General features: G+C 43.3%; 2 protein-coding genes across 2 annotated transcripts in view; both read right to left on the bottom strand.

The window, feature by feature from the left end:
- The window catches only part of apex1 (APEX nuclease (multifunctional DNA repair enzyme) 1), a 187,625-nt gene that overhangs the window by 117,898 nt on the left and 48,054 nt on the right, over positions 1 to 21,673 (bottom strand). The window lies entirely within an intron of this gene.
- LOC311242240 (uncharacterized protein) lies at positions 139 to 16,864 on the bottom strand. Its single transcript, XM_084331206.1, has 7 exons — positions 16,756 to 16,864; positions 10,400 to 10,602; positions 9,949 to 10,041; positions 9,088 to 9,183; positions 8,456 to 8,566; positions 1,984 to 2,107; positions 139 to 1,795 (listed from the first exon to the last, which is right to left on the bottom strand). Exons 1-7 carry the CDS (start codon positions 16,796 to 16,798, stop codon positions 312 to 314), a joined length of 2,154 nt encoding a protein of 717 aa, XP_084187332.1. The 5' UTR covers positions 16,799 to 16,864; the 3' UTR covers positions 139 to 311.

The following is a 21,673-nucleotide window of genomic DNA, read 5'->3' on the forward strand; positions in this document are numbered from 1 at the left end:
TACTGTATTTAAATACATTGTGAAATACATATTTCGAGCATTTTCAAATGTCATTTTAAGTAGTTGGTTTTGGTAGCAAGATAATATACAATAAAAGAAATACAAGCATTTGGAGAAGTATAGCTAAATGATTGGACGAGGACTATTTTTTATTGAAACTGTTCATTGAATGGCAAGGTATGTAATTTGTACAAAAGCAGAGCTGTTAAGGCTAAGGATTTAAATAAATGCATCTGTATCTGTGGAAAAACACACTGAAAACAATATGAAATAAATAAAATATCAAGATCTATTAACGAGTAACGCAACATTCATGATGATTGCACAAAGGAAATGCTTTTCCCTATATGCGTGCGCAGGTGCCTCTTGAGCCTCGTCGAGGAGGAGAAGCTCTTCTTACAGAACAGACAGTTGTAAGGCTTCTCCCCCGTGTGCGTCCGCATGTGCATGTTCAGGTCCGAGGAGCACCGGAACCTCCTCTCGCAGTAGGAACACGGATACGGTCTCTCTCCCGTGTGGGTCCGCCTGTGGAGAAGGAGCTCGCCGGAGGTGAGGAAGGTCTTCCCGCACTGCGAACACTGGTGCGGTCTCTCCCCCGTGTGCATCAAGTTGTGCCTGATGAGCGAGGTCGACTTGGCGAACCTCTTCCCACAGTGCGCACACGAGAAGGGCCGCTCCCCCGTGTGGGTGTTCAGGTGTTCGCTCTGCGCCCGCTTGGTCTTGAAGCTCTTGGGACACTGGGGACAGGCGTATGGCCGCAGGTCGCTGTGGCTGCGCTGGTGTCTCACCAGCTCGCCGTGCGTGAGGAAAGTCTTGTCGCAAGCGGCGCAGAGGTACGGCCTCTCCCCTGTGTGGATCCGCTCGTGCCTCGTCAGGCCCGCCAGCTGCGTGAAGCTCTTCTCGCAGTAGGAACACTGGAAAGGCCTCTGGCCGTTGTGGATCAAGAGGTGTCTGTTCAGGATCTGGAGCTGAGTGAAACTCTTGCCGCACTCCGCGCACGGATAGGGCCGGTCCTTGGTGTGGATCTGCCGGTGCTTGTTCAGCAGCCACACGTGGGTGAAGGTCTTCCCGCAGTCGCAGGGGAACGGCTTCTCTCCGGTGTGCTTCATCTGGTGCCTCTTCAGGTCCGAGGCGCGGCCGTAGATCTTCTCGCACTGGGAGCACTTGTACTGGTGCCGCGCCACGTGGGTCTGCCGGTGCCTCAGCCGCTCCAGGATGGTGTCGAAGCTCTCGCCGCATTTCTGGCACTTGTACGGGCCTCTCCCCACCTCCTTCTCCTCGGTCACCACCACCACCTCTATCGTGGTCTCCACGGGCGGGTCGCAGCAGGTTTGGCTGCAAGCGGTCCGCTCGAAATGCAGCTTCAACAATCCCATCTGAGTGAAACCTTTCCCACACTGGGGGCAGAGGAAGGGCCGCTCCCCGGTATGGACGCGCTGGTGCCTGGTTAGATCCCAGGAGTTCTTGAAGGCCTTTTCACATTCCTGGCAGGTGTACGGCCGCTCCCCCGTGTGAGTGCGCTGATGGCGCGTCACGTCGGAGGCTCGCGTGAATGTCTTGCCGCACTCTTGACACATGGGAGGATCGGACTTGTTGTGGATGGGGAACGGCTTCGGGAACTCTGGCCGCTGGATCCTCTTCCTGGGGGCCTCGGCGTCCTCTCTGGATTTCTGGAGCTTGTCGTACTCCTCTGGGTGACTGCGCTCAATGTGCTGGAGGAGGCAAGACTCCTGCAGGTGGAAGAATGGACATTGGGAGCAGGCGAAGACCTGGGAGGACATCTCCACCGTGTTGCCTGGATCAAGACAGGGTGGCATACGAACAAAGATAAGTATCACAGAGACCCCACGTGTTGCCTGGATCAAGACAAGGGGGCATACGAACAAAGACAAGTATCACAGAGACCCCACCGTGTTGCCTGGATCAAGACAAGGAGGCATACGAACAAAGACAAGTTATTTCTAACATCTAGCATCCCTTTACCTTTTGTGCCAAGGTCCTCAAGGCATTTGTGGTGTTGCAGGAGAGACTTCAAATGGTCCGAATCAGACAGCGCCTGCAAGCAGTCCTCCAGAACAGAGGGGGCAGAGCTGAGCCATGACACAGTCTGTGGAGGGACAGTGAAATATGGATGAAATATAATGATTAATTTCAGAAAACAATCTGAACATACATTTCAGACAGTGAACTGTTTGAAAGGGGGCAAAACCACAAAACAATGTAGATCAAATTTAGTAGCACCTTGAGCAAGCAAACAGTATTACTGCTTGGAAATATCAAGGGTGTCCAGATGCTTTCGGTTTCCAAAGTCTGCATTTCAGGATTCACGGTCAAAAATATGACATTATCAGAAAGCCATTCCCCAACTTTTTTTTTTATTTCAAAAATATTAATTTATGCTTGTTGCAATCAGAGTCCACTACAAAGATGTTTGTTTTCGTTATTCATCAAAAAGGCAAAATATGTACTCAGTTGATATATCTGAAGAAAGAATACATATTTATTTTTACTAAACACAAGTCTAATTATAATTTTTTTATTAACAGAAAGTAAAGATGTCCACCGTTTGCCTTGAATGGGCATTTTGACGTATTTGAACCCGAATCCCCCTTCGAGAGGAGGACATGTGATCATCTGATGTAAAACTTACCAATGTGTTCTCTGTCACAAGGACTCGCAACATTTAGAGGAAATTACAGGAACTGGTATGGAAATAAAATATTTTGAGATATCTTTCAATTCCATACCATCCTTTTCCAATGATTGATTGATTTGAATTGTGTTTTACGACATATTACTGAATAACAAATACCACAACAATGTTGTACTGAATCCATGAATGATGAATGATTTTGATAGTGGACTCAAGACCTTTGGACCCCAAAGTATATGTACTGAGCCGCTGTACTGATCAATGCCTCCCCCCCCCCCCCAGTGACACTGGCACAATAACAATGACACTGGCAAAAATACTGCACTGGGACTGACCTGGAACTCTGCACTTTATAATAAATAATAATAATAATAATTCATTTAATTTATATAGCGCTTCTCAATAACCCGAAGTCGCTGACAGTAGTCGGGAGCAGGGGTACAAACAAAGAGGCGAAAGCAAAGAAACAAAACAAAACAACAAAGAAACAAAAACAAAGGAACATGAGACCATGGGGGGAACGGGGGAGACAGCCTGGTGGCACAAAAAAAAAAAAAAAAAAAAAAAAAAAAAAAAAAAGACTAGAGACATATCGATCAGGTTGGAGGGGAGGGGGGGGTTTAGGGGTGGGGGGGGTTGAAGGCAAGGGAGAACAGGTGGGTTTTGAGGCGAGCTTTGAAGGTGGAGAGTGTAGGGGAGTCTCTGATGGACTGGGGGAGGGAGTTCCAGAGTCGGGGTGCAGTGCGAGAGAAGGCCCGATCTCCGAAGTTTTTGAGCTTGGATGTCGGGACAGTGAGGGAGGCAGTGGAGGAGGACCGGAGGGAACGGGTTGGGCGGTAGGGGAGAAGGAGATCAGTCATGTAGGGGGGGGCCAGGCTGTGGAGGGCTTTGAAGGTGAGGAGTAGTGTTTTAAAGTTAATGCGGTGTTTGATCGGGAGCCAGTGGAGGGAGTGGAGGACAGGAGTGATGTGTTCGCGGGACCGGGTGTTGGTGAGGAGGCGGGCGGCTGAATTTTGGACCATTTGCAGTTTATGGAGGGAGCGGGAGGTGATACCAGTGAGGAGGGAGTTGCAGTAGTCCAGGCGGGAGGAGATGAAGGCGTGAATGAGGGATTCAGCAGCGGGGGGGGAGAGGCAGTGACGGATTTTTGCGATGTTGCGGAGGTGAAAGTAGGATGTTTTGACGATGGAGCGGACGTGGGGGTCAAATGAGAGGGTGGGGTCAAGGAGGACACCAAGGTTGCGGACTAGGGGGGAGGGGGTGATGGTGGAGTCGTTGATGGTGAGTGTGATGGGTCCGGATCTGGTGAGGGTGGTTTTGGTGCCAATGATGAGGAGTTCAGTCTTGTCACTGTTGAGTTTGAGGAAGTTGTGGGTCATCCAAGTTTGGAGTTCGGTGATGCATGATTCAATGTGACTGAGGGGTGGGCTGTGGGGGGATTGTGTACTGATGTATATTTGGGTGTCGTCAGCGTAACAGTGGAAGTTGAGGTGGTATTTGCGGATGATGTGACCAAGGGGGAGAATGTAGCAGATGAAGAGCAGGGGGCCTAGGACTGAGCCTTGGGGGACCCCCTGTGTGACTGGGGAGGGGGGGGAGGTGTGGCCGGAGAGGGAGATGAATTGGTGTCTGTCAGTGAGGTAGGAGGAGAACCAGTCAAGTGCTGTGCCCTCAACACCCAGTTGGTGCAGCCTTTGGAGGAGGATGGAGTGACAGACTGTGTCAAAGGCTGCACTGAGATCGAGTAGGATCAGGATGTTGAGGGCACCGGAGTCAGCGGAGATGAGGAGGTCGTTGATGACCTTTACCAGTGCAGTTTCGGTGCTGTGAGCGGGACGGAAGCCAGACTGAAGGGGTTCATATAGGGTGTTGGACTGGAGATGGGAGTGGAGTTGGGAGGCAGCAATACGTTCCAGTGTTTTTGAGAAAAAAGGGAGATTGGATATGGGGCGGTAGTTGGAGAGGGTGGATGGGTCGAGAGTGGGTTTTTTGAGGACAGGGGTGACAGCGGCGAGTTTGTAGGGGGAGGGGACGTGGCCTAGGGATAGTGACTGGTTGAAAAGGGCGGTGAGGTGGGGGATGAGAGCAGGGAGGCAGGCTTTGGTGAGAGTAGTGGGTAGGGGGTCAAGGGAGCAGGTAGTGGTCTTGGAGGTAGTCATGAGGTCCATGATGAAGGAGGAGTCAACTGGGGCGAAGGCAGTAAAAGGGGTGGGAGGGATGGAGTCAGGTGGGGGAAAAATGTTGGTGGGGGGGGCGAGGGCGGGGGAATTGGCGATGCGGGCAGTCAGTGAGCTGTTGATTAAAGATACTTTATTATTAAAGAAGAGGAGAAACGAGTTGCAGAGGTCAGGGGAGGAGAGTGAGTTATTGTCCGGGGGTTGTAAGAGTTTCTTGACAGTGGAGAAGAGGGTCCGGGGGTTGCGGTTGCTGCTGTTGATGATGGTGGAGTAGTGGGCAGATTTGGCAGCTTGGAGTGCATCACGGTAGGAGGAGACGTGCTGTTTGTGGAGGTCGGCGTGGATGGTGAGGCGGGTTTTTTTATAGAGGCGTTCGAGTTGACGGCCGGTCTGCTTCATGGAGCGGAGTTCCGGAGTGTACCAGGGGGAGGAGGTGGTGAATGAGACAGTGATGGTTTTCAGGGGTGCCAGTGAGTCGAGGGAGTCAGAGAGAGTAGAGTTGAGGAGGAGGGCATAGTCGTCGGGGTTAGAGGGGGCGGAGTCAGGGGGAAAGGCGGAGGATATGGATTGAGACAGTGTGAGAGGGTCAATGGATTTTATGTTACGGAAAGAGATGGTGCGTTTGATGGAGTGGTGGGGTGGGGGAAGGGGAGCAGAGAAAAGGATGCAGTAGTGGTCAGAGAGTGGGAATGGGATGGGGTGAGGATTGGATATGGGTAGGGAGGCAGAGCAAACAAGGTCAAGTGTGTGGCCTTTGTTGTGGGTGGGGAAGTTGATGTGCTGGGTGAGGCTAAAACAGTCAAGGAGGGAGAGGAAGTCAGGAGTGAGGTTTGAGTTTGGTTGGTCAACATGGATGTTGAGGTCACCGGTAAGTAGGAGGCGGGTGGAGAGAGTGGAGGCTATGGTCAGGAGATCAGAAAGTTCAGTTAAAAAAGAGGGATGAGGCTTTGGAGGGCGGTAGAGGAGTAGTGCAGTGATAGAGTTGGGGAGGGAGAGGGCAAGGTATTCGAAGGATAGCATGGGAGGGAGGTTTAGGTGCAGTTCAGTGATGGATAGGGAGAGTTTGTGAAAAACGGCAAGACCCCCCCCTCGGCCAGAGAGGCGGGGCTTGGCGATGAAGCTGTAATTTGGGGGGGTAGCTTGGTTGAGGGAGTAGAAGTCCAAGGGCTGTTGCCAGGTTTCAGTGAGGAGGAGTAGGTCCAGGTTGTTGTCCAGTAGTAGTTCATAGATCAGAGGTGATTTGTTAGAGAGAGAACGGGTGTTGAGGAGAGCAAGGGAGATGGATGGGGGAGCAGGGAGGAAGGAGCGAAGGTTATCGAGGTTAGCGGTGCGGCGGGTGGGGGTGGCAGGGGGGCGAGAGGTAGTCCAGGAAGAGGGGATGTATGAGCCGTCAGGGAGGTGGAGAGTCCGGTTTCGATTTAGGCGGGGGCCTCTGTGGATGTTGCGACGGCGACAGTGAATGCCAGCGTTTCTGGCAGCAGTGGCAGTGGCAGCGGGGAGGCGGTAGTTGTTGTTGAGCGAGTGAAGATCAGCAGGAGTATATGAGAGGCGGCAGGGGGGTGGGGGGGGGCAGTGAAAAATGGGGGGAGGGGGGGTTGTGAGAATCCAAGGGGAAAACGGTAGGAGAAGCAGGAGTCCAAGTTGGGTGTAGAATAGGAGCAGGAGTGGGTTAAAAGTTGGTAGTAGCTGGAGGGCGGAGAGTTGGAGTAGAATGTTGAGCAGATCACTCCGGGGCTGCAGCTGGACAATGGGAGCACTCCAGAGTTGCAGCTGGATACTGGGAGAGAGAGTGTTGTTGTTTTGAAGCAGCGTGTAGTAGCCGGCTCCAGACCAAGCCCGCGTAGCGGGCCGACCTGACCGCGCCATACCAGCAGCCAAGACCGAGAGGAGAGTGAGGGCAGTAGTATAGTATCGCCGACACTCACCCGAGGAGATGGGGAACCCGCAAACCATATATATATATATATATATATATATATATATATATATATATATATTATTCAAATGATTAATCCTTCACTGCACTGTCTTTGTCCTGTGTCTGTAAAAAAAGATTTATGGAAAAATACATACACTGTAAATGCCAAAACAATTACCAATGTGTTTACACATATGGCTTATTAACACTTTAATCGCAGAAGACGCTGTTCAGCGTCTTTCCCCACCATGCTTATTCTGCCGAAGACACTGGACAGCGTCTTTGATATCAATATTTCAAAAATCTGTGATCGAAATCATATTTCTCCCCCGGAGACATTATATGTACTGGTGAGCCCCTCTCAATTCTCCAACGGTTCAAGAGCGCCATCTGGTGGCCGATCGGCCTCTCGCCCAAACAGGAAGTGATGCGGATGAAGTGGTGCTCACCCATATTTCGTCCGGGCACTCGCTATCATTAGCAGGACTCCATCTTGACACAATGGATGTCGATCGGTTACCAATAACTCGACAAACAACATGATTTGGACGTATATACTATTATACAACCTGGAAATGGATCGGATATTTCAACATCCCATAATAGAAACATTTCTGTTCCACGCTCATCTCCCAACGGCGCCAGGAAGCTACGGTGAGTTTCAGCGTTATTTTTTAATGTCTTCGATACTAACTGCTCTAATGATCATATCACCCACACTAGATGAATGATATAACGTTGCCCACGGAATTATAAACGACCCCCCCCCCCATCCGGTCAACATCAGATCATACGTAGTAACTCCTAGAAGCACGTCCAGTTGACATTTTTTATCTCGCACAGATTCCTACCAAACTGTATTTGATCATCAATATAATGCATTTAGGGCTATAAATCAAGTTCTGGAGAAAGCTGCAGAAAACGATAAAAACATACTTATACTTTAGACCGTATTTTAGTATGAATATGTGAATGAAAAAGTATAACGTTGCTACACCCTGAACAATAGATATAGGACGTTGAATGGGCCATAGTAATGTCAATTTAGCAATACAATTTAAAAGGTTATAGCCCTGCAAAGAAGGGGAACTTCTCCATGTTAAATAGGGCTGGCGAGGGATGGTAAATTATGAATTTAACCCTGGCGATCAAAGTGTTAAAGGAATCTAAATCTGAATGAGCGTGTGGTCTTCATTTTAGCTTAAAGGCATAATGAGTAGGATTATCTGAAAATAATCAACATAATCGCTCTCAATAATCACTTATGACCCACTAGCATGCCTTTAACTGTATCTTAAGTCTATTCCTCCCCCAGATACCACAGCACTCAAACAAAATAAATTACTGCACAAAGACCATATTATAGCTAGTGCTGCTGCTATAGACCTGTTTGCTGTTTACAAACATACCGTGTTCGAGCCAATCAGCAATACCAACTGAGTCACGTGACTAAGTTGGCCACTACCTGCGCGAGCTGCTGTGCCTAAAAAACTACAACAGGGCTCTATGGAGAAACCATGACACTCCCCTGACTAAAAGTTGTTTCAAAAGAAAACGGCTGGATGTCATTTTGCCAAATCAGCATGGCTGTGAGTGTGAGTCTTTCACCTTTTACATATCTAGCTTTGATGCTAGATAATGCTAGCCCACTTGATGATAATGCTAGCCCACTTAATGCTAGCCCAAGTGAGTTGTGTAGTACTTCACCTGACCAAGGTCTGGTACAGGCAGTAGCTTCTCCAGCTTAGAAAGGAACTCCCATACAAGAAGCTGCATGTCTGTGTCATAGCTGATGCCATACTCCGTAGGGAAAACCTCCTGTAAAATAAGATAAATTAGGACATTTCATTATTATTAATTATTAATTATTATTATTATTATTATTATTATTATTATTATTATTATTATTATTATTATTATTATTATTATTATTATTATGAATGCAACAAACATTTTGATTTGATCTTTATTTATCTCGAACAACCATAAACACACAAACTTGAAATAACAAAAGATAACAAAAACGAAATAAAAATAAAATAAAAAAACGAAATAAAATACAAATACAAGTAAAATAAAATATATCTTCAAACAAACGGTTTTGTTCGAGAAGGGACAGAAAGAAGCAGCGCTTATCTGGTCCTGCCCCTTCCTTACAATATCATATTAATATGTAATAAGTTATCTATCAATATCAAAACTAATATACCTATCCACTACAGCTAAAGATAAATAAATTATTACAAAAATACTAGTTCACATTGTTCACAATGTAACCCTCTGATGTCCATTATGCTCGTTAGAAAGTCAGTTGGGTGAGAGAGGTGTTGCAGCCTTGCCTGGTAAAAGTGGTCCCTCTCCGCTGGGTCTTTCAACAGGGTCTGAACAAGCTCCAGGAAAATGGCCTCCTCTGCATCCACCTCAGCATCTCCACTCTGAGATAGCCAGAACATTTTAAAAATAAAATACAATTAAATAAAACTGTTAGGGCTGTACCGAATGTCATTTTTTAACATTCGAAGCTTCGATTGAAGTATTTGAACGAAGCTTCGAATGTCTATAAAAAAATTACAAAAAGATAAAGAAAATAATTTTTTTTTACTGAATCCTCAATTTGAATAAAGTGATTAATATTGATTAAATTAGTCTTTTTCTTTTATTAAATCAACTTTCTTTAATGAATATAACTCATCTGTTTCGTCAACATAAATAATCCAATAAGGGCACGGTTGGTAATGAAAGTGATGGTGTCTTATAGTATAATATTATAATATTAGTGTAGCCTAATCTTTAACTGCAATTGTGAAGAAAACCCCCATTGGTTTAAACAGATTGAATAAAAATAAAAATAAAAATAAAGAATTCGAATGTTGATTTAGAATTCGAATGTCAACATTATGATCGAAGCTTCGAAGCATTCGGTACAGCCCTAAAAACTGTTCATCTATTAGCTATATGTAAATAATATACTTCATTTTTATCTTTTTATTTTCATGTTATTGTTATTCTCAATTAGGCCTACTTTATACTTACATCATCACTATTTATCTTCCTAATAATTACAGGTAATTATCATTGTACTGTTGTAATTTGTCCTATAACCTATTATACTGTCCTATACTACAATACTGTAAACGAGGTATAATAAACACATGGATGGGCTTGTATGCATCAAGAGATTTAGGGCAACAATCACTTACCCCTGTGTGGCCAGTGGGACGAATTCTCTCCAGGTGGGGTTGTATACACATACTGTTGGCTGTCTGCTCAACGGCACACAAATCTAGAATCATCTGAAAGAAGAAGACATTTTCTGGTATAAACACTTTTTCAATAATTTTTTTCAAAAGATACCAACGGTGAACATTAGGAAATGGCTCCTAGAAAATGTCCCAGAGTAACTCAGGAAGCTTCCAATATACTGTAGGCTGATGATAATTATGTGTAATACATGTTCATGTAAATACTATGTGCTGCTGAGACCAAGGACCACAATGGAAATAAGTCTGTGCCTTTTTTGTGCTATCCTTGATCATTTTAGGATGCATGACTTGTTGTAACATGTAATGTATTTTTAATAATTGTCAAATAAACTAAACTAAACTAAAGCCAGTTTTGAAAAAACCGACTCCTCTTAACGAATTCACATACCCTCGCTCGCAGACGAAGCCTCAGTTTGGCCCGTTGCTTGGGCGCGAGCAGGTCCGGAACGGTCGCCGTCACCAGTGTCACAAACTCGTCAAGCTTTCCATAATCCACCACGTCTCTCCGTTGGGCCACTTGCCACATGGCTGCGGAGACGAGCCGCAGCGGGGGGATCAGCAGCCGTAACGACGACAACGGCAGGAAGATATCTGCGCGCGGAAAAACACAGGGAGTGCACATGATTAGATTCAAATTTATTGTCATTATATACAACACAAGTAGAGTACAAGGAAAATAAGTTTGGCATCCAAGCGGAGTGCAAATTAAGCAGTAAAGTGGCAATAGCAATATACAATGTACAGGTGATTAAAGCAAGTATAACATATATATAAATGAGTACTACTGGGTGTAATGCTAATCACTCCGATTTATGTACACTACAGAGTTGTAATACCTATATGTACAGTCAGTGATACAGGTATGAATACAGTATGGTCGTAGTCATACTGGGCCAGCAGTGTAACTAGTAGGTAAGCCGGTAAGGGATGTGTACAGATATAAACATAAAGTTTGGAAATTTGTGTTTGGTAGATAATTTCTCTGTTGTAACAATGCTTCTTGGCAATACATTTTATACCGTTGGAAAGCCTGTTTATTTATCTTTTTTAAATGGTGCCCCATTTGTAAGGAACATGCATTTGTGGGATGAGCAGCACAGCTGAGTATGTGGGTTTGCGCCCATGAAAGATTTGACTAATCTTATTAAAAAAAACAGCTTATTCTGCTGTTGCCTGTTGCTATTGACTCTTGTTTGGTGGATTGGATGATTGAAGTATATCAGTAACAAGGAAGAAACTAGACATAATGGCAATTTTACAATTTATTAATTTAATAAACAGTCAGAAACTCAGTAGCGTGTGGAAGAACCATACACAGCCACAACAGCCTGGCACCTCCTCAGATATGGACCTCGATCGGACCTTCCTACGCTGAGATATAGTCACTTTTCCGCACCTACCCCCTACCAGTGGCCATCCCATATCTCCAGTCTGGGACCGAACTCCATCCTCCAGGATGACAACGCTCGCCCCCACAGAGCGGACCTTATCAGAGACTACACCTCCAGAATTTGGGAGTAGAGAGAATGGAATGGCCTGCCAACAGTCCTGACCTCAACCCAATTGAACACTTGTGGGATCAGCTTAGGCGTGCTATTCGTGCTAGGGTGACCAACACAACCACGTTGTTGGCTGACTTGAGAGTTGCGACAAATCCTGGTTGAGGAGTGGAATGCCATCCCACAGCAGGTGTCCAGCATGAGGAGGTGCCAGCCTGTTGTGGCTGTGTCTGGTTCTTCCACACGCTACTGAGGCTCCTGACTGTTTGTTAAATTAATACATTTTAAAATTGCCAATATGTCTAGTTTCTTCCTTGTTACTGATAGACTTCAATCATCCAATCCACCAAACAACACCAAACAAGAGTCAGTCAATAGCAACAGCAGAATAAGCTTTTTGAATAAGATTTGTCAAAATGTCCATGGGCGCAAACCCACATACTCAGCTGTGCTGCTCATCCCACAAATGCATGTTCCTTACAAATGGGGCACCATTTAAAAAAGATAAATAAACAGGCTTTCCAACGGTATAAAATGTATTGCCAAGAAGCATTGTTACTTACAACAGAGACATAATCTACCAAACACAAATGTCCAAACTTTATGTTTTATGTTTAGAATACATATATGTAAAAGGTTTTGTGCAGGTACAGAAAGGTGGATATGGATAGATCTATATATGGTAAGAAAAAATAAATATATATATACGGTATATACACAGCATTATTGTACATGCTATCATACAGTTATATGGGTTGCGCAGGTGTATAATTAAGTAGGTATAGTGGAGGATTATATGCAGGTAAATTCAGACAGATGTTATTGCTCTCTGAATGCACGGATTGGATGATCTGCCTTGTCCACCCGTAGACTTAACCATTGACATTTTTTTAATTTGATTTCTAAGGATATTCTTGGTTTGCTTCCATCTTACCTACATCCTTACATCTACATCCTTCAGAAAAGTATGGGAAGTTATTGTCTTTGCTCGCTTATTCCTACTATCTCTGCAGCCTGTACTGAATTGGGGAAAAAGGGCGTTTAAGTTGCTGCTGCCTCTGCTTGGAACCAGTTGCTAAATTATCTGAATATTTGGGAGCTGATTATTTTCTTTTCCTCTTTCTTAAGGACTTGGAAGCATATCTGGCTGCAGATGTTTTCCCCCCCTGTATGAATGTTGATGAATACATTATTTTATATTTTGTGATTCTGTCATTGATTGATTGAATTGATTGAAAAGTTTATTAACAGATTGCAGAATGCGTACAGTACAGTACAGCTCAATACATACAATTGTTAAGGGGATGCAGACCAGAGAAAGACTTTCGTCTTGTTTACATCAGGGTCCCCCATTTTCAATTCATATTTCATCATAACATATATGACATACAGATAGACAGTACTGCTACATCTATACATTTATGACATATCAGATTTGCAAATACAGTACTGTTTGTGATACAAAAGTGTCCAGAAAAATAGTGTATATACATTTGACGTAGAAACTGTACATTGGAGGAGGTTGGGTGGGTGGGGTGGGGTTGGGTGGGTGGGGGCTGTACATTGGAGGTGGGGGGGGGGGACACACACACTGTACATTGGAATACTGACAAAGCCATACTTGGTCATTTACTGTACAACTGGGTTAGGACATTTGTAGGGGCCAGTTTCGAATTGCAGTCTCCTGTAGGTGTTTTTTGAGTGTTTTTGAAAGTGGGTAGTGATTCACATTCCTTTACAGCTTTGGGTAAGGCGTTCCACATTGATGTGGCATAATTGCTAAACGTGTTTAGTCCCTTGTTTGAGCCGAATCTGGGTTTAACATGATTTGTGGAGCTCCCTCTGGTGTTGTGATCGTGGTATTCACTGACCTTTGGGAAGTATTTTGACATGTACATGGGTACCTTGGTCGCTTAGTGTATCACTATCTTGTAGACCAGGCCCATTGCAAGTTGCTGTACTCTGTCGTCTACTCTAAGCCATCCTAGGTTGTCAAAGTGGGCAGGAGTGAGGTGGGTTCTAGGAGTCAGGTCAAGCAGTAGTCTGACTAGCTTGTTTTGAGATGTTTGTAATTTGTTTTTTAGTGCCTTTGAGGTGCTTTGGTACCATGAGGTGCAAGCATAGTCGTAGTACCCTTGAATGAGTGCTCCTGTTAAGAGTCTTCAGGGTATTCTTGTTTACCAGAGGAGATCCGGTACAAGAATCGAGTTTGTTGGTTGACTTTTTTTATTACATTGGATGCCATTTTGTCACAGGAAAGATTAGCCTCCAGGATGGAACCTAGGTAGGTAATTTCGTCTTTCCTTGTGACAATATTGTCACTCACTGTAACTGAGAAGCCGTCGGTCTTGCTGAGTTTGTTATTTGATCCAAAGAGAATGGACTGTGTTTTACCCAGGTGTAATGATAGTTTGTTGTCGGCGAGCCATATGCAGATTTTGCCTAGTTCCGAGCGGAGGGCTTTTTCAACCTGTAAGTAACTTGTTCTTGTCAGAGACCAGCAGGGCTGAGTCGTCCGCAAACAGGAACAAGTTGCAGTCACAAGCTGACGACATGTCATTTGCATAAATTAGGAATAGTAGCGGTCCTAGTATGCTTCCTTGTGGAACACCACAGCTCAGGGATAGGATACCGTTTACCTCCACCATCTGTTCTCTCCCCTCCAGGTAGGATTGTATCCAGCTCACTGATAGACTATCAAAACCAATTGCTTTTAGCTTGTCAATCAGAATGGTGTGATTGACAGTGTCGAAGGCCTTTTGTCATTTATTTGTATATGTCTGCAACCCTGTTCATTGTGCTGCTGCCCGTCTTGACCAGGATACTCAGGATGTAAAATACTTTATCTCAACGACAACGAGTCTTTACTGGTTAACAAAAAAAAATTCATACAAGAAACAGGTAGGTTCTAGAAACACATGGTTGTCAGCGTCATGTCATAATATGCACCTATACTGTATGCGAAAAAACCAGCACAACAGACAGACAGTACATAAACAGATATGACTTAACAAGGGCAGCAAACTAGACCCAGGCAACTACCGCCCTGTTTCTATCCTTACATCCATCTCAAAAGTCATGGAAAAAATAGTATACGAACAGATCGAAAAGTACCTTGCGGAAAAAAATCTAATCTACGAATTCCAATCTGGCTTCAGAACCCTACCCCCCCCCCCCCCCCCCCCCCTCACTGTGAGCTGTGGTGTTCCACAAGGAAGCATACTAGGACCGCTACTATTCCTAATTTATGCAAATGACATGTCGTCAGCTTGTGACTGCAACTTGTTCCTGTTTGCGGACGACTCAGCCCTGCTGGTCTCTGACAAGAACAAGTTACAGGTTGAAAAAGCCCTCAACTCGGAACTAGGCAAAATCTGCATATGGCTCGCCGACAACAAACTATCATTACACATGGGCAAAACAGAGTCCATACTCTTCGGTTCAAATAACAAACTCAGCAAGACCGACGGCTTCTCGGTTACAGCGGGTGACAATATTGTCACAAGGAAAGATGAAATTACCTACCTAGGTTCCATCCTAGAGGCTAATCTTTCCTGTGACAAAATGGCATCCAATGTAATAAAAAAAAGTCAACCAATGAACTCGATTCTTGTACCGGATCTCCTCTCTGGTAAACAAGAATACCCTGAAGACTCTGGCAGGAGCACTCATTCAGGGGTACTACGACTATGCTTGCACCTCAAAGGCACTAAAAAACAAATTACAAACATCTCAAAACAAGCTAGTCAGACTACTGCTTGACCGGACTCCTAGAACCCACCTCACCCCGGCCCACTTTGACAACCTAGGATGGCTTAGAGTAGACGACAGAGTACAGCAACTTGCAATGGGCCTGGTCTACAAGATACACTACGCGACCAAGGTACCCATGTACATGTTAAAATACTTCCCAAAGGTCAGTGAATACCACGATCACAACACCAGAGGGAGCTCCACAAATCATGTTAAACCCAGATTCGGCTCAAACAAGGGACTAAAACACGTTTCGCAATTATGCCACATCAATGTGGAACGCCCTACCCAAAGCTGTAAAGGAATGTGAATCACTACCCACCTTCAAAAACACTCTCAAAGAACACCTACGGGAGACTGCAATTCGAAACTGGCCCCTACAAATGTCTTAACCCAGTTGTACAGTAAATTACCAAGTATGGCTTTGTCAGTATTCCAATGTACAGTGCCCCCCCCCCCCTCCAATGTACAGCCCCCACCCACCCACCCACCCAACCTCCTCCAATGTACAGTTTCTACGTCAAATGTATATACACTCTTTTTCTGGACACTTTTTGTATCACAAACAGTACTGTATTTGCAAATCTGATATGTCATAAATGTATAGATGTAGCAGTACTGTCTATCTGTATGTCATATATGTTATGATGAATTGAAAATGGGGGACCCTGATGTAAACAAGACGAAAGTCTTTCTCTGGTCTGCATCCCCTTAACAATTGTATGTATTGAGCTGTACTGTACTGTACCCATTCTGCAATCTGTTAATAAACTTTTCAATCAATCAATCAATCAATCAATCAATTGAAGCACATACGACTACAACACAAGAACAGCTTCAATGCCTGGCATAGATAACGTGTTGTCTAATGTACAGTCTCCTCCCCTATACTCTTTGTCAGGATCTATGGGTAACAGTAGTGTATATTTGCATATCGTATATGTCAAAAATTTAACAGTACTATATTTTGTATGTCATGTATGTCCCTATGTTGTGTATGTCATATATGTTATGATGAATTGAAAATGGGGGACCCGGCCTGATGTAAACAAGACTAAAGTCTTTCTCTGGTCTGCATCCCCTTAACAATTGTGTGTATTGAGCTGTACTGTATTGTATCCATTCTGCAATCTGTTAAATAAAGTTTTCATTCATTCGTCCACTGCCCCACAGGCACCTGCCTCAGCAGTAACCCCTCACCCCTTCAACGTTATCCCTCTCGAAATAGATGTGACTGAGCCAGAACACATTGGCAACTAGCCTGAATATTATTCAGATACATTATAGGGAGGTGGGGTGGTTTGCTATAACAGGAACCAAGCCTTAACTGCACTTCATTTCACTTCTGTACCCTTTTCTTTTACTGCCTAAGTAACGTTAGCTAGCTAGCTACGTTGAGTAGCCAAGAGTTAATCATAATTCACAGCTAATTTAGCTACAAAGTGACTACGATATGGAGACAAATAAAACCGAGGAAACTAGGTAAACAAACCTGCATTCTCCACCTGTTCTTGGGACGTGACGCACGTTTCCATCACGACGAACTACATGTAGTGTAACTCAAGTTAGCTGCTGCCAGTCGAGCAGACGGTCAACGCGTCCGGTCACCGGTGCCAAAATAAACTGGCTAAACCCAGAGCACTTCCGGGTGGAGATTTTCAAAATAAAGATATATTTATATCAGGGCTGTCAAAATTAATGCTTTAACTTGAGATTAATTTAAATTATTTAAAGCATTAAAATAAATTAATCTAGATTAATCTATGGAGTGAAAAATCTTCAATTTTAGCGCCGCGGATATAAGAAAGAGGTCTATAATTATTGGCTGGTCGTCCTCCGTACTAATACAATTGGCAGTATTAGAGGGTGGGAAAGCTGATGGGTGGGTCCTGGGCGTTGTAAACAGAAAAATACTCCTACAGTTTGGTCGGGGCGCCGGCTCAGCAAAGGAAGGATCTGGAGGAAGGTAGTGTGATCCTTCCACACGTTACACTCTCCCAGTGAGAATCTGAGCTGCCAGGCTGGCTGCGCATGTAACCTCGTTCCCAGCTTTATCTCGAGAGATAAAGCCTGGTAAAGCACTACGGCCGAAAGTGGGAATCAGGTAGGAAGTCCTGCCCCTGAAATCACGACACGGTGCTCATGAAAATGTATTCCCCCCAGAAACAACCTCGTTATCGCCTCCCTCGACAGGCTGACAGACCTGCTTGTTGTTTGTTTCGCTGGGGACTATAAACAGATCAGGGGGTGCCCGGAAACCGGAAAGCCTGTAACCGGTATTTCTGTATTTCCGATTCACATTTTATGAGGCATAGCTTTACCAGCCTACTGCACGTGTCGGAGGATAGCATGTGATAGTCTCCGGCCTCCTGGACCAACAGTAGGGGGTGCGCAACAACCAGGAAGGGAGTTGGGAATTGGCATAACGACTAACAGTGGGATGGGAGAAAAATCGGAAAAAGATGAGGGGGAAAAAAAGATAGTAAAAAATAAAATAAAAAAAAGGGGTCTAGCTGAGTCAATGTTGATGGTTTTGTTGAACATTTGTATTTCACAGGAGAAACTGTATTCAAAGAAAGCTATTAAAATAGTCTTTGAATCTAAATATACTTTCTTTCTGTTGATTTTACATTAATTCCATGATTTTACTCAAGTAAATATCTGTTACAAGCTTCAGTCTTAAGTAGAAAAATGCTATTTTTAATCTAGATTAATTACAGAAAATTGAGAGATGAATTAGTTAATTTTTTTAATCTATTGACAGATACATAGGTGTCCCCCTTTTGGTTGTACTGTCCCACCATTTGAGACCGCGTCCCACATATTGAGAGGATGTCCCTCTTTTCGAAGCAAAAAAAAAAATATCGAACATAAGACATTCCTGTCAAGTGATAAAGTTTGAATATTTAAAACAGATGTTAGGTGGTAACAAGCCGGCTGCCAGTGCCAAGATGAATGTGGAGAGATATAATTCTGTATTTAATTTGTATTTATTTTGATTTAACCTTTATCTATTCGGTGAAGACGAGTTATTCTAATAAAAAAAAATTACATTATCTATCTGTCCCACCAAAATCTTACTGTTGTCCTGCTTTTGGACTTTTTGCATCTGGTCACCCTAATTGACAGCACTAATTTATATTCATACTCATACTATTTGTTCTTGTGTTTCACACACCATTTATGCACAGTTTATAGATTTTTGCACCTCCAACTTCAGATTTTTCTGAGTCAGTCGAACTAAGATTAGAGATAGTTGAAATCAAGTTTGACAGGTTTAACCTTCCAGTCTGGCCAAAACCTTAGTCAATTACTACCGGGCCAGGGGTTTAATATTCTGAACATATCCATTCATTAACACTAGGCTATCACCAACAATAAAATCATGCACAAATTGTGAAAATATTTGCAAAATTACCATTTCATAACTGAAACACTTTATTTAAAGTGGTAACCCACAATATTATTTGTGTTTGTTTTGGCGACATCTATTGGTGATAAGCAATTGTGTTTGTGCAGTGTATTGACTTGCTGTCCATCTTGGAAATTGTTGGTAACTGCCGAGTTTTAGTCTTCTATTTATTCCAAACTTCTGTTGCTGTTGTCGACATGTGCCAGATGAATTGTTTAGAACAGCAAACGTAAAAGCATTCATTAATTAAATATAGGTAGAATTAGGGATGTCCGATATTATCGGCCTACCGATATTGGCATTAAAATGTAATATCGGAAATTATCTGTATCGGTTTTCAAATTATTATCTTTTACATTTATTTACCCAGGCAAGCAAGTACGAACAAATTCTTATTTTATTTATTGTCAAAAGTATGCATAATGTTGTGTTAACTCCATGACAAGAGATATGTAATGTTAATTAACTGAAATGATTCAGTTCTTTTGGGGGGGAAACCCCGCATATATCTGTATCGGTTTATACCGGTATCGGAAATTAAGAGTTGGACAATATCAGTATATCGGATATCGGTAAAAAAGCCAATATCGAACATCCCTAGGTAGAATCACTATTGTGTTATATAATTTATTTTGTGATAAGAGTAGCAAAATAGACAAGTATGTATATGGAGATGTTTGAGATTATTACTTTAATGTGCAATCTTTATTCTAAGACATCAACATAATGGAACCGATTTCATTATTGGAATGGGGTCTTTATCACTTGGGATAGAATCCCATTTCACCTCTCAAGCAAACTTTCCCAACTCCACGTTGAGATGTCCTACAACACTGTGAGAGTGACAGGGCTTTGTAGTTGATCATGATAACAGGCACATGAAAAACCTACGAGTGAACCTGTGTGTTGGGCAGTGTGATGATAATCCCTTCAAAGTGATATTGAGCAGATTTGTTCTTGTGTTTTACACACACAGTGGTCACACAATGGAATCAACCAACAGTGTTTCTTTGCAGGTGGAAGTTTACAATCGTTTGGTCAAACAGTATTAATATGCATAGAGGTGATCAGAGATAATCCATTCACACATCACGGCCTCTGGATCTCCGAAAGTCATGGTTTGATTTGATATCAGTACAGATCAGGTTCTGCCACAAGGATAACAGTAGTTATTTAGTCCTCCAGCCTCCAACTCTCCAGGCCACATAGCTGTGAAGAAAGGGTGACATATTTATTTATTTTATGGAGATTAAATGATCCAGTTTTAAAAACGGTTTTAAATACAGTGGGATGTATATACATAATTGCAGTCCAATGCCACAGACAATGTTATAGGTTAGGATAGCAAGCTTATTAAATCTGTGTAATGCTTGGCAACCTCCACCCCAGCAAGTAAACAAATATTTGCTCAATATTAGTAGAACAGTCACCCCGGACGTCACTTTTTTCACAGATTTTTCTATATCAACCCAATAAAAGTGCCACAGGCAAGAATGAATTGACCTTTGTTATGTTCATGTAAGATATTGTAGCCTACAGTTAGGGCAAAGTATTGAACGTTATGCTTAGCTCCCCCTCACACGCCCCAAGTGCCAGGGAATCTCTTCACCCGTCCTCATGAAGTTAGCCAGCTAGCTAACGTTATTAACCAAATAACGTCACTTGTTTGGCCATAAACGTACCTTTTACGGAACCAGGAAATACATAACGAGGAAAAAGCCCATGTCAAAAACCACGAACACCCAAAAGTCAAACCAGTAGGTGTGTTTTGGTAAAGACACCACCGCAGCTCTTTTCGAATTAAAACTTTCTCCTGGTCCCATCTTGGTTTGTTGTCGTCTGCTTCCGGGTGTTGTAGGCGAGACGCGTCACCAGTCACGTCCACAGGGGACTAATGGATTGATCGATTGAAAACTTTATTAACATATTGCAGAATGGGTGCCAGAGAAAGACTTTCGTCTTGTTTACATCAGTGTAACTGCAGCTATGGTTAACAGTTGGTTAATATAGTTATTTATGTTTACAATTTATATGCTTATTTTGTATAATAGTAATAATACACTCAATTGCTTTTCAATGTATTTATTATTTGTTTTGTATAAGATATATATTAGTGGCGCACTGTTTTTTCTATTTTATTTGTGCAATTACCACATCTCACGAGAGTTGACACACCTGGTATCCGGTGACGTGTTTCCGCCTTCTCTCTCTGCGTTGGACCATGAACTTGAATGGTAATGGAATTACCTGGCGTTCTAATAAGTAAAGAACAATCCATCACGCCAACGAAACAAGACAATCTTCCAAGAAACTGACAGAAGACATACTACAGTAACGCATCGATGTTCTCATGTTGATTGATATTATGGTATTGATTGATGGAGATAACAATTGTGGTATATGTATAGTGACGTTCCAACCATTGGTAATGGACTTGTGATAGTAATGGTATCTTTTGTATGCATTTGTACTCATACAGATTTTACGGTTTGGATGAAGGTTTGGATGAGGTTGGATCAAGTTTCTTCATTAAAATCAGTTCAAGAAATCAACTTGTGTTTTGCGTCGTGCCCGAGGATGTCACAATCAGGGTCCTCCATTTTCAATCTTCATCCTTTTAGCAGTTGTTAGTATTTGAATCTGCACCTGGCTCGCTGATAAACAGTACTGTATCTGTATGTCGTGTATGTCATAATTGTTCAATCAATCAATCAATGATAACAAACTATCATTACACCTTGGTAAAACAGAGTCCATTCTCCTTGGATCAAATAACAAACTCAGCAAAGCCAACGGCTTCTCTGTTACAGTGGGTGACAATATTGTCACAAGGAAAGATGAAATTACATATAGGTTCTGTAACTGAGGGGTACAATTCCCTGACTGTATTGATAAGTATGGTATCATTAAACCACTACCGCTTTATGTACTTTAATTACTGGCCATACAGTACACGATATCTAAGTATGATGAACACTTTCCCACATATGAAATCAGG

The sequence above is a fragment of the Notolepis coatsorum genome, assembly GCF_963971535.1.
Source record: "Notolepis coatsorum genome assembly, chromosome: 15".
Lineage (NCBI taxonomy): Eukaryota > Metazoa > Chordata > Actinopteri > Aulopiformes > Paralepididae > Notolepis > Notolepis coatsorum.